Source organism: Oryza brachyantha, chromosome 3 (genome assembly GCF_000231095.2).
Source record: "Oryza brachyantha chromosome 3, ObraRS2, whole genome shotgun sequence".
NCBI lineage: Eukaryota > Viridiplantae > Streptophyta > Magnoliopsida > Poales > Poaceae > Oryza > Oryza brachyantha.
The window spans coordinates 17,170,993-17,183,935 of NC_023165.2; the positions used below are offsets into that span (position 1 = coordinate 17,170,993).

Below are 12,943 nucleotides of genomic sequence, written 5' to 3' on the forward strand. Positions count from 1 at the left end.
TTCATGACCTGGTTGACGACTAGCTGGGAATCCCCACGAACTAGCAGCTGCCTAATCCCGAGGGATATAGCCAACCGTAGCCTGTGGAGGAGTGCTTCGTACTCGGCTACGTTGTGTTAGGCCGGGAAGTGAATCTGGAGTACGTACCTAAACTTCTCACCATGGGTGATATAAGCACTACTCTAGCCCCGGCCCCTGACATGCGTAGGGAGCCATCGAAGTACATTGTCCAGTGAGGCAGCTCTTCTAGCGTGGTTTCTAGTTGTACGTCAGTCCAGTTCGGTGCGTTGTCATACATGCGTAGGGAGTCGGAGGAGCTTGAGCCTGTTGTGCGATCTCGTAGCTCTCCACCTCGCAGCTGAAGGCCTACTTGATGTCGCTGCGCAGGATGATGATGCCATGTGGTCCAGGCATCTTAACCATGAGGTAGGTGTAGTGCGGGACCGCCATGAACTTCGCCAGCGCGGGCCTACCGATGATGGCATGGTACGCTGTTTCAATGTCAGCGACTTCAAAGCAGATGTTCTCTGTCCAGTAGTTGTCCTTTGTTCCAAAGGTAACCGGAAGAGTGATCTGCCCGAGTGGTGTTGCCGATAGCCCAGGAATGACCCCATGGAAGGGCGCATTGCTTGGGCGTAGCTCTGTCCTCGAGATCTTCATGTTGTCGAGCGTCTTGGCGAAGAGGATGTTGAGGGCGCTCCCTCCGTCGATGAGAACACGCTTCAGCTTGACTCTTTTGATGACTGGGACTAGCACCAGTGGGTACCGGCTTGGGTGAGCCACTTGGTCAGGATGATCCGAGTGGTCGAAAGTGATCGGAACCTTCGACTACCGTAGGTACTAGGGGACGTCCACCGCTGTGGTGTTGATCTCCCTTGACGCGAGCTTCTGCTTCCGCTTGGACTTGTATGCGAGCGGGCCACCGAAGATGTGGTTTAGCTCGACATGCGGGTCCTGGAAGTCGTCGTCTTTCTTGTCGGCGGGCTTCGGTTTGCTCGGCCTGGGGGCCCCCGACTGGCCCTTGGCTAACTGCTCTGCGTAGTGACGCATAACGAAGCAATCTTTGGCTAGGTGGGAGGACTTCACATGGTAGGGTCACTTGCTGTTCACGACTTTGTCATAGTCAGACATCTTGGGATGCTGGATCGGTTGTTGGTCTGCGGCGGCGACCAGCTCCTCGGGCTTGCGTTTCCATGAGTCCGAGCCCTTCTTGTGCTCCTTCTCCTTTCCTTTGCCCGACGGCTGCCCTTTCTCTTCGTGCATGTCTCCCCGCGAGGCGGACACCGCATCGGCGGTTGCTGCGTAGGAGTTACCCATGTCAAAAAGATCCTTGACAGTGATTGGCTCTTTCCTGGTAAACTTCGCGATGAATGGCTCATCACGCACTCCTTTTCGGAATGCGGCGATGAGCACGTCATCTTTGATGTCTGGATGGAATTGCGGACCTCTGAGAACCGTTTAATGTAGGCCCGCAGGGATTCGCTTTTCCTTTGTTGGACTTGGTACAGATCGTACTTCGTCCTTGGCCTTTCATACGTGCCCTGGAAATTGGCAATGAACCATTCGTGGGGCAGACCTGAAAATTGGCAATGAACCATTCGCGGAGCTCTGCCCATGAGTCAATGGACCGTTTGGGGAGCCCCGACAACCAATGTCCAGCCGAATAGTCCAGAGCTACCGATAGGTAGTTGGCCATGGCTTTTGTGTCACCTCCTGCTGCCCGAATGGCCATGGAATATACAGTGAGCCATGCTTTCGGGTCAGCGGAGCCATCGTATTTCTTAATGCCAGTGGGCTTGAAACCAGTCAGCCAAGTCAACTGACTTAAGTTCTTGGTGAAGGTTGGGGTGCCGTCTGTCATGTCAATGTCAGAGCTATCGGGTGACCGATGCCGAGACGTCTGGCTATGGCTTCGGTGGTCTCGGACATGGTGACGGTCCTTCCGATGTCGATGTTCGAGCTTACGGCGGAGGTCGGCGGAGTTTTCTTGATTGAGACGCCGCTTCTCAGCCCTGAGCTCCTGGCGTGCCGATCTAGTCGGCGAATCTCGTCATCGATACGGCGTTGCCTTTTGACGGAGTCTCTCTTCCGTGTCGAGTCAGGGGAGTGTCGGCGCGCTCTGCTTTCGCTATGCGGCCGGGAACCAGTCGGCTGCCGGGAGACGTTCGCCCGAGATCGAGGAGATCTGGATGACTAGGCCTCCGAACGGGCGACTGGGGTCCCTGTCGTGCATTGGAGGGAGTGTTGGATTGCAGCGGTTGTCACCATGGCCTTGACCTTGTTTATGGTTTCCACCACAGGAAGGTCTGGTTGTGGGAGCTGCTGGATGATATCGCTGAGTAGATCGGCGGCTGCGCGGACGTTCTGCTGAGGCATCTTGAAGACGTCGTGTCCGTCGACCTGGGTCTGGAGGAGATCACGCTGCATCTTGCGAGATTGGATCCGCAACGCGGCGTGAGAGTGAGTTGCCTGTCATTCCTTTTCTTCCCGCTCCTGGCGTTCCTTCTCTTCCTCGAGTCGGCACTCCTCTACTAGTCGAGCCGCCTCCTCCTCTTGCCATCTGGCTGCAGAAGGTGACTCCGGCTTGCTGGTGGCAAAGATCACTCGGGGTGGCACAAAGCTTCCGGTGCTGCTCCGAGACTCAGAAGCGTTGACCGTAGAAGTCGGCGCGACCTCGGGGTTGATCTCTACCTCCGTTGGAGTTGCGCCCTGACTCGCCTGTCTGTCCGAGCTAGGGGAAAGCATCTCGGTGTCGTGTGACTCAGATTGGATCTGAGTCTGACCCGATGCCTCTTTGTTGGGCTCGAACCTGTAGACTTCCTCGTCGGAGTCGGAGGAGCTTGAGTCGGTGTATGACAACGCACCGAACTGGTCGGTTTGAAGCCTGATGCTGCCGAACTTGAAGGTCGAGCCTGGCAGAAACTTCCTCTTCATGACGTTCGAGTTGAAGTCTATCGAACTTCGCTGAAAAGAGCTTTAGATCAAAAAGAGAAAGATAGCGCACCCCCTACCTGGCACTCCAACTGTCGACGATTGATGTCGGCAATAAACTTATAGGGTGGCTACCGAGCTCGGAATTCGATGGTTAGGATGAAGAGGGAGACGGTTTACCCAGGTTTAGGCTCTCGACGTGGCAAGATAATACCTTACTCTTGCTTGGCGATTGTATTCCGTAGAGGGATTTCTGATGCCCCCAAGGGGGGCGCCCCATCCCCTTATATAGTGGGGGAGGGGCTACAGATATGACAGAATCCTAATCTAGTAAGACTAAGATCTATCCTAATTCGGTTATGGCTCAGGTCCGAAGTACATGGCATGCAATCCGGTACATACCAGACTCCTAACCAATACCATACAGATATAATCTCCTTCCTATTTGGTACCCCATTGACCGTACGTATCTGTATAGTCTCTAGATACCCCCGGTATAGGTATCACACACATTGAGAAGCTGACAAACCTCGTGTCGAAAGCTTAAGCAAGTCGAAGATTTGAGGCGATGCGCCAAGTTGAATTGATCTAGAGATATTTTACAAGGACCTCGGGCACCTATAGCCCCGGAAAACAACTAACCGGATAAGAATCTGCTATTAACTAACTTTACATTATTCGGACTCTAATTAAACAACAGAATCCTAAACAAACTTCAAGATAAATCCTAATTAATTTACACGGACTCACGGTTAAGCACCGAACCTATCTCTAAGTTTTGGACTCAATCGGACTCCCATTCTTGTCTGATTTAAACTCTATCGGCTGCAATCCTTTTACGTTAAACTTCCTGCCCCAGCCGATCCAAATTTTCTCATTCGATTCAGTCTTTAACCGTGTTTCAATCAATAACGCCCATTTGCTAAAATCTGGCGTTAACAATTTCTAAGCGTGACATTAAGCCACTTGTTCAGAGGGGTACGTGTCGTGGGCTTGGTGGAGTCAGGTGCCTAGCTGCCCCGACCCCCCCCCCCCCCCGCTCTATGGGTTCAGTTTGGGAAATACCTGATGAGGACATCAACATCACCGATATATCCACACCTACATCGCCAACACCACTTGGTCCTATTACTCGCGCTCGTGCTCATCAACTCAACCACCAAGTAAGTTCACTCTTAAGTTCCTATTCTTCATATTTAGACAGTGGAGACACGAACACTTGTTTTGCTCAGGAATAATGGAGTGGATCAAAAGGGGAGGGGTTTCGCGCGGGCTGGATTAGGACCAACTTCATACGGACTCTGTTTTGGATGTTCAAGTACTTCATGGAAAACTTATCAAGTCTAGTTTCTAATGGATCTGGCCTCACATCAATATCTGTTTGGAGTCGGTCGCAATCATTGTTTTAGTACCGACATATTTTCAGCCCACGGTGCTGTGTCACCTTATTTTGGCCCAATGGGTGTTGTATCAAGTCGAGTCCACTATAGACCCGTCCTAGGGTTGGAGCATGACCTCAGAACCCTCTTTGGTCATTCTCCTATGTATTTATACCACTTAGCCGTCGCCAAGAACTTTCGGGTTTTTATAGATGTAAGTTTAGCCTTTGGCTATTTCCTTGAAGCGCGCATATAGGAACTGTCGCCCGTCTTCTTGTTTTCGGAACCCCATCATAATTGAGATTCTGTCTGAGAACTTCATTCACATATCGTATTTCAGTACTTGATTTACTTGTTCTTGCTAGTTCTTCGATTGCTTGCAGGACGACTACCCTTGTGGCCGAACGATAGGTACCGCAAGATCGTGTCGACCATTAGAGGTGGTTGATTGGTTGCTAAGGCGCAGCATCTTTGGATTGTTGTAGTCAAGCTGTGAACATCACCTCCTACCCCAAATCGAGTTATCAGATCGCCTCTCATCAAAACATTGGGCTTCAACCCTAGCGGGTCTATATCAATACCTTCTTTTTGGGATCACTTACATTGGAAAATATAGATTCTGGTTCTCATACCACCGCGATAATGTTCACGAGGGCAAGGAACACGGATAATATACAACTTCTTGTGCCTCTACTAACAGATCCGGTGATCGGCTAATAGGCTCATAAACGTTGATTTACAACTAATATAAATCTATCTTGAACGTTGGTTTGTATATACCGTACGCCAAACTGTAGGCAGAGTGGTTTGGAGTGGTCAGAGATCGAACGAGATTGAGCGTTGACTGTGCGCGCGAGATGATACAGCCGAGCTTGTGTGCACCCATAAGGTCAATGAGTACTCACTACTCACATGCTACATTTGGCCCATAAACAGATATGTCCTAGAATCTACATAAACGTTGTTTGTGTACATGCATGGAGAGCCAAACAAAAATAGCTATGAGAATATGACAGAAACTAAAACCATAATATGAATTTCGCACTCGTGCGGTCCAACTAAATGCAACTATTGGCTTTTTCATGATATATTTGTAACCAAGAATAATTTATAAATATAACCTTTATTAGTGTTCTAAAAGCCAAACCTGAAAAATAAATTTTGGTGAAAAAATACAAAAATAAACTCTAAATTTAAAGATAAAAGAAAAAAAAAATTAGCTTATAATCATAAGCATAACGAAAAGATGTGGGTGTTATTATATACGCAAGCTGCACGTAAGTTGCAAAATTCTAGTTATATGCAAGTTACAATATGATTACATTCCAGTTATACCATATCTACATGAAAGTTATTTTAATGCTACCAGCCTTGAAAGTTATTTTAATGCTACCAGCCTTGAAAGTTATTTTAAGGTGTTCGTCAGTTAAGATAACCGGTGAACGTTCACCCAATACCAATCGGTTCCGTTCGAAGCTGCTACACATCCTGAAGAGGAGCGCCGGGCGGCAATTTTGCTTGTCCTTCCCGCCAATCCTCTCCTCTCACGGGCGCCAAATTTTCCTTCTCCGTTCTTCCCACATCCACACACCGCGCAGCAACGCAATAATACGATCCCCTCCCGGCTTAACCTCCCCATCTCCCATTCTCTTGTCGTCCCCGCGGCGGCCAGTCAGATTTCCAATCTCAACTTACTGGAGGGGAATTGGCTAGGGGCTCCCCTCCATCCCTGCTTCCTCTCCGTCCCCTCCCCTCCTCCGCCTGCCAGCATTCAAGGTCAGTTACCTTTGCCCTTTGCGGCCGACCAAGCCAGCCGCCGCGGTTTTCTTGATTTGTTCATCGTCTGGGTCGGTGCTAGATCTGCTGCTTGGTCCTCCTGAAATCCGTGGATCGTGCGTGCGAGTGCGGCCGGATGGAGAGGCGTCTGCATTTGCCCCTTTCTCCCCTCCTTCTCATGACATCCCAGCACCGGCGGCTGCGTTTGGTGGCTCTGCGAGGGCGTTGTCAGCGAACTGAATCGAAAGGGGCCTCATCAAACTCCTCAGACAGCCTCGCGCCGGCGACCATTCCGGTCCCGGCAGCTGCTCCCCCGCCCCCAGTGACGGTTGCCTCTCCCTCGTCGACATGGACTACCGAGCTGCCCAAACCCCATCTCTTCCAGGCTCCCAGCGCCACCGCCGACAGTTCCCCCGTCTTGCCCTCCGCATCCTGTTTGGACGGCCATACAGGGACCTGTATATGTGTTTTATAGTTTTAAAACGAGAAAAATTACAGCTTTATCAATCTGTTTATATGCAAGGCTATACCCCCCCCCCTGGTCCCCCAATTTTCTTCCTGGTACTAGGATTGTCAGCTTCTTGATTTACAGTTTGCACTAGTACTACTTCTAGAAGCACACCTGTTTGTATGCAAGGCTATATCCACCCCCCCTCCCCCCAATTTATTATTGCAGCATCACTTGCTCCTTTGTATGTCTTTTTTATTCCTCTCGTGTTTTGATATGTGCACCTTAATTTTCTGTTCTGTGATGGGAAATTGGAGAGCAAATGATAATTGCCGCAGATATGTTATGATTTAGTTTTTCCTGTTATCCTGCTCTAGTCCTTTAATTGAATATGACTCTGTTTCATCCAAAAAACAGAATTTGGTTCGTCTTGAAAGTAATATAGCTTCTTTTATTCATCTATTGTGCATTCACTCGGGTCATAACACCTGTTTTATTTGCTCTTACAGGAAAGTTTTTCAAGTTGCCAAGTTGGATTTGGTACAAATTTCTATCTGTGACTACTTGAAAGTGGCAATGGCTGGTGCCGCTCGCAAAAAAATAAACCTCATTCCTAGCAGGCGATCTGCTAGGCTCAAGAATATCCATGTATATGATGAAGATTCTGAAAAGAAATATCCTACCTTAGAGGCTGTCAAAAGTGAGGTCATTGATCTTGAAGAAATTGCCTCTCCTTCCACCCCAGGATTTAACGGTGATTCTGTTGGTGACAAGGATGATTATCAAGACTTTCAGAATGTATCTCTGAAGGATCTAAGAGCTCAGTGTAAAGCTAAGGATCGTAAGGCTCCAAAAGTAAATTCTGAAGGACCAGACTTCAGGAATCAGAGACAATGTGGAAAGAGAAACCTTGAAGATGAAGTACCAAATGAAGAAGTTGATCTTGATAAGCCCATTATTGCCTTCAGACAAAAGCGGCACAAGATATCCCCTACCAAATCAAACAGAACAATGGGCAAACCAACATATACAGATACTGCAAAACTACAAGATACAACATTGAAGAGAGAGATCATGGCTGAAAATTTGTTCTCACTTGAGGTAAAATTGCATGACTCAACGTCAACTGCTGAGACAATCGAAAGGAGAGTTCCAAATGTAGAGCACTCTGTTGCTGCTGGTGAGTCTTTGCTTATTCAAACCAACTGCAGGCTTTCAATACAAATACCCTTATTGCAGTATAGATTAACATATGAATGATCTGGATGTAGCAGATTTATATGAAGAACCTCTTTTTACATTTTTCTTGAAATCGATAAACTTAGGTTTGTTTTTCAATCATATTATACAGTGTTGTTTATGTTCTTTACTTTCAGGTAATACTGAAGAAATAGTTGGGGATAACATTTTCTATGCTGAAATGGAAAATACAATAATATCAACCGATTCTGCAATGAGTGGTCGAAACCCAGATTTACTTTGCGAAATCAAGACTGAGGATGAGAATAATTACTCTGACGAGCAAATTGGAGGTTCTAGTTCTGGAAAGGACTCCTTTCAGCATTCATCTGCTGAGTTGCATGGGGAGCGAATAGTGTACAATGGATGTAAACAAAGTGGTGTCATCCCTCAACTGACTGAACTAAAGGCTGTTCCTAATGATTCATGTGAGCTAGCTAACAGTGTTGAAGCATACTGTTTCGATGAAATTATGCTGCAAAACAAGAGAAATGATGGGCTTTCTTCATTGGATATCACTGATGACGTGAGCAACAACCATAAACCATCAGGCAATGCAACAAATTCTGATGGAGAAAAGTCTTCCGTTGTCAATCATTATTTGGTATGTTCTGCTAATCAGTCTTGTGCAGACATCGATGAATATTGGTATCCAGGAGTTCTTCATGGCAGTACACTGGAAACCACAAAAACTGTAGAAAGTTGTACTGATCAGTGTAACACAGAGGTGGGGTCTCCATCTATGGTCATCCAATCTGATTTATGTAGAACCGCAGGAAGGAATTTCACATTGCTTGCAGAGGATGTGCAGATGAAGGAAGATGGTAAATTAGATTCACTAGTTCAGAGCAGTGTTGGAACAAAGGATATATTACTGCATATGGATTTTGGACATGCAACTAACGATTGTACTTTTGCTTTTAACAAGACTCTTGATTCAGTGCAAACTGCCAATTCGACCGCACAAGATGGATGGTTAGAAAGTATAGTATATGATGCTCTGAGTAACCGTGCACAGAGGAAGAGTACTGAAACTGAAAGTCCTGTTGGTGCCTCAAGTGCTGCCATCATTTCAAGCCCATTTGTAACTGAGGACACTGACCGGGACCTCACTGGATCCAAAGCTCCATATTGTGGTCAGCTCTTAATTCCTTGTGTTACAGAGTGGTTATCAAAGGATACAGATCAGTTAAAGACTACAGTGGATGATGTCATCTGCAAAACTAATAGTGGTCAAGGATCGAGAGAACAATTTGGCCTTCAGCCGCATTTACTGCAATCTTTTTCTGACTTGAACAAAGCTTGTGTAACATCAGAGAGCTCGGATCCTGAACAAACACAGGAAATACCTGTTGGGTCTTTGTATTCAACTGTAGCATCTCTGGATGCTGATGGGCAAAGTAACAACTCACAACCTTTCACTGAGGAAGGAGCAATTGAAGAGCATGGTCCCAAGAAACTGCTGTCAAAGAGAAAGGTCTGTTCTCATTGTTTTAACCTAGCCTTGAAACAAAAATGTATGAATATATCTGCCATATTTATTTCATTTTCCATTCTTTTCTTTTTCAGATTATGTCACCAACTTCACAGGAGAAGCTTTGCAATGCTTTGACTGGTATTGATTTGTGCAGGGTCCAAAAGCTCAGTAAGCAATCTATGCTGTTTCAATTGTTTCTAATTTTCAGAACAGTTAATATTATTTCTCATTATTGATGTGGCCATTATTTCTTCAGAGAAAAAGATCCTTCTTGAAGATTGTGACAAGATAAGGAAACCTAATAGTAGGAGTTCCCGCTCCCCTACAAGCAAAGGAATTCTGAAGGCAACAGAATCCCCACCCTCCCAAGAGACTACTTGTACTTGCATGAAAGCTTCGTCGGTTTTATTGGACACTGGAAAAGCTGTTGAGTTTTCACAAAGGCAAATGCATGATGTAGAAAACATTGCATCCAAGCTTATCCGAAGCTTGAAGCAGATGAGAAGTATAGTGGACGAAAGTTTGTTATCAGAAGCACATTCTTTGCTTCCTAATTTCAACACTGCTGAGGTGAGATGTTAATAAATGGAATTTAAGCCTACCATTTTGAATTGAGTTAATTATGATGCTTTGTGATTAATTGATGAGTCTAGAAAATAGTTAGGCCATAGTAATCAGGATTCATGAAGTTACACCATATATACTTTACTAGGTAGGGCAGAAGTACAAAATTAGCTAAAGAAATGAGGTTACACTCTTAGACACTAGAGCACAAAAATATGTTACTTAGTATAATAATTCTAGTTAAAAGATTAATACTGTTGAAGAATCCTTTGATATCCAAAGTTTCACAGGAAATTTTAGATACCCCATAAACATGAGTGTATTTATATGTCTGCACTTCATTAGTTTCTTAGGGTTTTTTTTATACATAATACCTACCTAAGCTTGTGTACCAGGTGTTAGATTGTAGGATCAGTACAAGATAGTCTTGTTGCCTAGAATCACTGCAAACTGATCTGCAGCTCTACTGTCATACAAGGAATGAGTTCGATCTTAGAACTATTAATTTTCATGAAAGTCCAAAAGACAACTCTGTACTTGCTTATTTGTTATAATAGTTCAGGTTTTTGAACAGTGCAGAGTTTAGAAGTTCAGGGTTTTCAGTCTTTGAAAGTTAAGGGTTAAAAATAGACTTTTTCCTAAAAGAGAAATTATATCCCTGACTGCCTTATCAATACTTAATGTAAGTACTTGCACCTTTGTCCTATTAATTGTGCAGGTGTAACTTCATCTGTTTTCAGCTACTGATTAGTCCTAACTTTTAAAAAAGTTAGTGAGTACTTCATTTGCCATAAGAAATTCTGAACTCACTCTCATATGATAGTACTGTTGAAATTGATTTCACCCATGATGAGCAAGCTTCCTGGTGGTTTTGTGAAAAGTATATTTTGTGAAATGACGAAACTTGAGTTGAACCTATGAATTTGTTTGCTGCCAATCTGTTTTAGCTGAGATTGAAGCAAATCAACCTTGATGGAGTATATGACAGCAACCTTACAATTCTCTTCACAGATCAGAGCAGCCTCCGAGGATGCATTAGAAGTGGAGAGAACTACAAGGAAATGGTTGACAATAATGAACAAAGATTGCAGCCGCTTTTGTAAAATACTGGTTAGTATATGCTTTTAAGTTTGTATGCTAACATTGGAGCATTGCGTGTTTTCTGAACTCGACTGACATTGTTATAAATTTTCAACGTCAGACATTAGCCGGGAAGAAGGCTGTTTCTCATTCTGAAGTGCCAAGGAAACGAAAGAAGATAACATTTGCTGATGAAACTGGAGGAAAGCTGTGTCATGTTAAGGTGTTTAATGATGGACAAACCTCTTGTTTCTGAATGTAGCCAGTAACATCCTTTCTACAGGTTGCTGTCACGGGCAATGATCATAACAGTGTAAACTTTCTGATAAATAAGGAATCCAACTCAATCGCGCTGTAGTATGAGAATGTTTTCGTTCATTGTAAAATCTAGGTTCAACAAAAAAAAGAAAGAAGCTAGTTTTAACTGTAAAAGCTTTAAATTTACTGGGATCAGGCTGGCAACATTGTCAGCACGATATTGGTGTCCTGTCCTATTTGTTTGGATGCAAGAGGCCATATGTAATCCATTCAAAGCGGCTTTGGAGTTTCTTGATTTGAAGGTCACATTGTATTATGTTTGATTTTTTATGTTTGACGCCATTGAATTATGAGAATAAGATTGACGGAGGTCAGTCATTGACTTGGTGTCATGCGGGCGAGAAATTGGATAGTATGCCACTGCTAAAAGATGATTTCGTCAAAATGCTACTTTAAACTGTTGGATACCGTTTCTTTTGCCATATTTGGCATTTGGAACAATTTTATCCTCTTTTCACACCCAACCTAACAAAATTGCCTCTGAGGACTGTTTCTTCTGGCTACTCATGTCGTATGCTTCTTCGCCCTATCTTCTTACATAGAGTCGATGAGGAGAGGTTGTCGCTTTCCTTTGCCAGCGGTGTACATCGGCGTTGGCCCTTCACTGTCTCCGTCACCATCTTCGCCTTCTGCCTCCATGGCCGAAGCGGAACTAGCGCTGCGGTGAGGGCGGGAGCGGCTCAACCGGCTAAGGGAGCAACAGCGGCTGTTGTGAATTCATGTCACGAATAAAGATGTATATGTAATCGAGTCGAATACTATACGCACGTATAAAAGGAACTCAAGCATATAGTACATTTGAAAACCTTAGCACTATTCACTCCAATTGGTCTCTCCTTTTACAAGATGGGGGTACGGGCTTTTCTAGTCCCGCATCTCCCCATGTATAATTACTAAACTGCCAATGGGTTATTACACATAAAGCCCGAGGGCATGATCGTAATGTTTCTAGGCCCGGGGGGCCACAGTGCCGGTTGTCCTGGGTACTTGAATGCACTTGAGTACTGGTCCCTCGGTATCCAGTGGGAATATACCTAGAAGTCTTCCTTAGCAAGCTTTGTTGTGCCTTGTGTGGTAAGCCTCCTCCATCTTCATTCCAATCATTGTTTGTTGGGTTCTGCTGACTTGGCCTGAAGACGCTTCCAGGATTCACACGCATATGCAAGTTGCACCACTGCCCGATTGGCGAAATGTCACAGCATGCCTAAGAGTCGAATTGTCGTAATATGCCTGAGACTCGAATTGTTCGGGCCAATGGGTAAAGGTGATGGCCCCGTACCAACAAGCCCCTCACAGGAGAGGTTTTAAGCTCGCTTCGGCAAAAGACGTGCAATTGGAGAGATACGGGGTTCGCCTTTCCCCAATTCGGCCGAACAGAAACCTGGAACAAGTTTTCGAGAGAGAGAGAGATTTTATTATTATTATTATTATTATTATTATTTATTATTATTATTACTATTTTTTGAAATTTATTACAACGTGTGTCTCGGGAAGTGTACCGTTACGCGGTTTTCGGCGGGCTCCTCACTATAAAAGGGGGATTGCGTCTCCCCCAGATAGTCTCCGCCCCTCATTTGTGCCCGCTCAAGCTGCTCGGTCTCTCTTTTCCAGTTTTTGATCTTAGTGCTTTGCGCCCTACTCGTCTCTAACTTCTCTTAGTCGATTCAGTTTTGCCACCATTAAGAATACCAAGTTGCCCGCCTCTCGATCGAAGTGAAAATCTCTGGCCTC

General features: G+C 45.2%; 1 protein-coding gene across 1 annotated transcript; it reads left to right on the forward strand.

Moving 5' to 3' along the window:
- The first annotated feature begins 5,887 nt into the window (after nucleotides 1–5,887).
- LOC102711137 lies at nucleotides 5,888–11,502 on the forward strand. The gene is made up of 7 exons (XM_006650180.3): nucleotides 5,888–6,086; nucleotides 7,044–7,714; nucleotides 7,911–9,250; nucleotides 9,343–9,418; nucleotides 9,507–9,820; nucleotides 10,826–10,924; nucleotides 11,016–11,502. Exons 2-7 carry the CDS (start codon nucleotides 7,111–7,113, stop codon nucleotides 11,148–11,150), a joined length of 2,568 nt encoding a protein of 855 aa, XP_006650243.1. The 5' UTR covers nucleotides 5,888–6,086; nucleotides 7,044–7,110; the 3' UTR covers nucleotides 11,151–11,502.
- The last annotated feature ends 1,441 nt before the right edge of the window (nucleotides 11,503–12,943 follow it).

Bases quoted from the DNA above. Each gene is read 5' to 3' on its own strand.
- LOC102711137 (XM_006650180.3), top strand. From the start codon at position 7,111: ATGGCTGGTGCCGCTCGCAAAAAAATAAACCTCATTCCTAGCAGGCGA. The intron at 9,419-9,506 runs GTAAGCAATCTA...TTATTTCTTCAG, and splicing joins GTGCAGGGTCCAAAAGCTCA to AGAAAAAGATCCTTCTTGAA. The intron at 9,821-10,825 runs GTGAGATGTTAA...TTCTCTTCACAG, and splicing joins CTAATTTCAACACTGCTGAG to ATCAGAGCAGCCTCCGAGGA.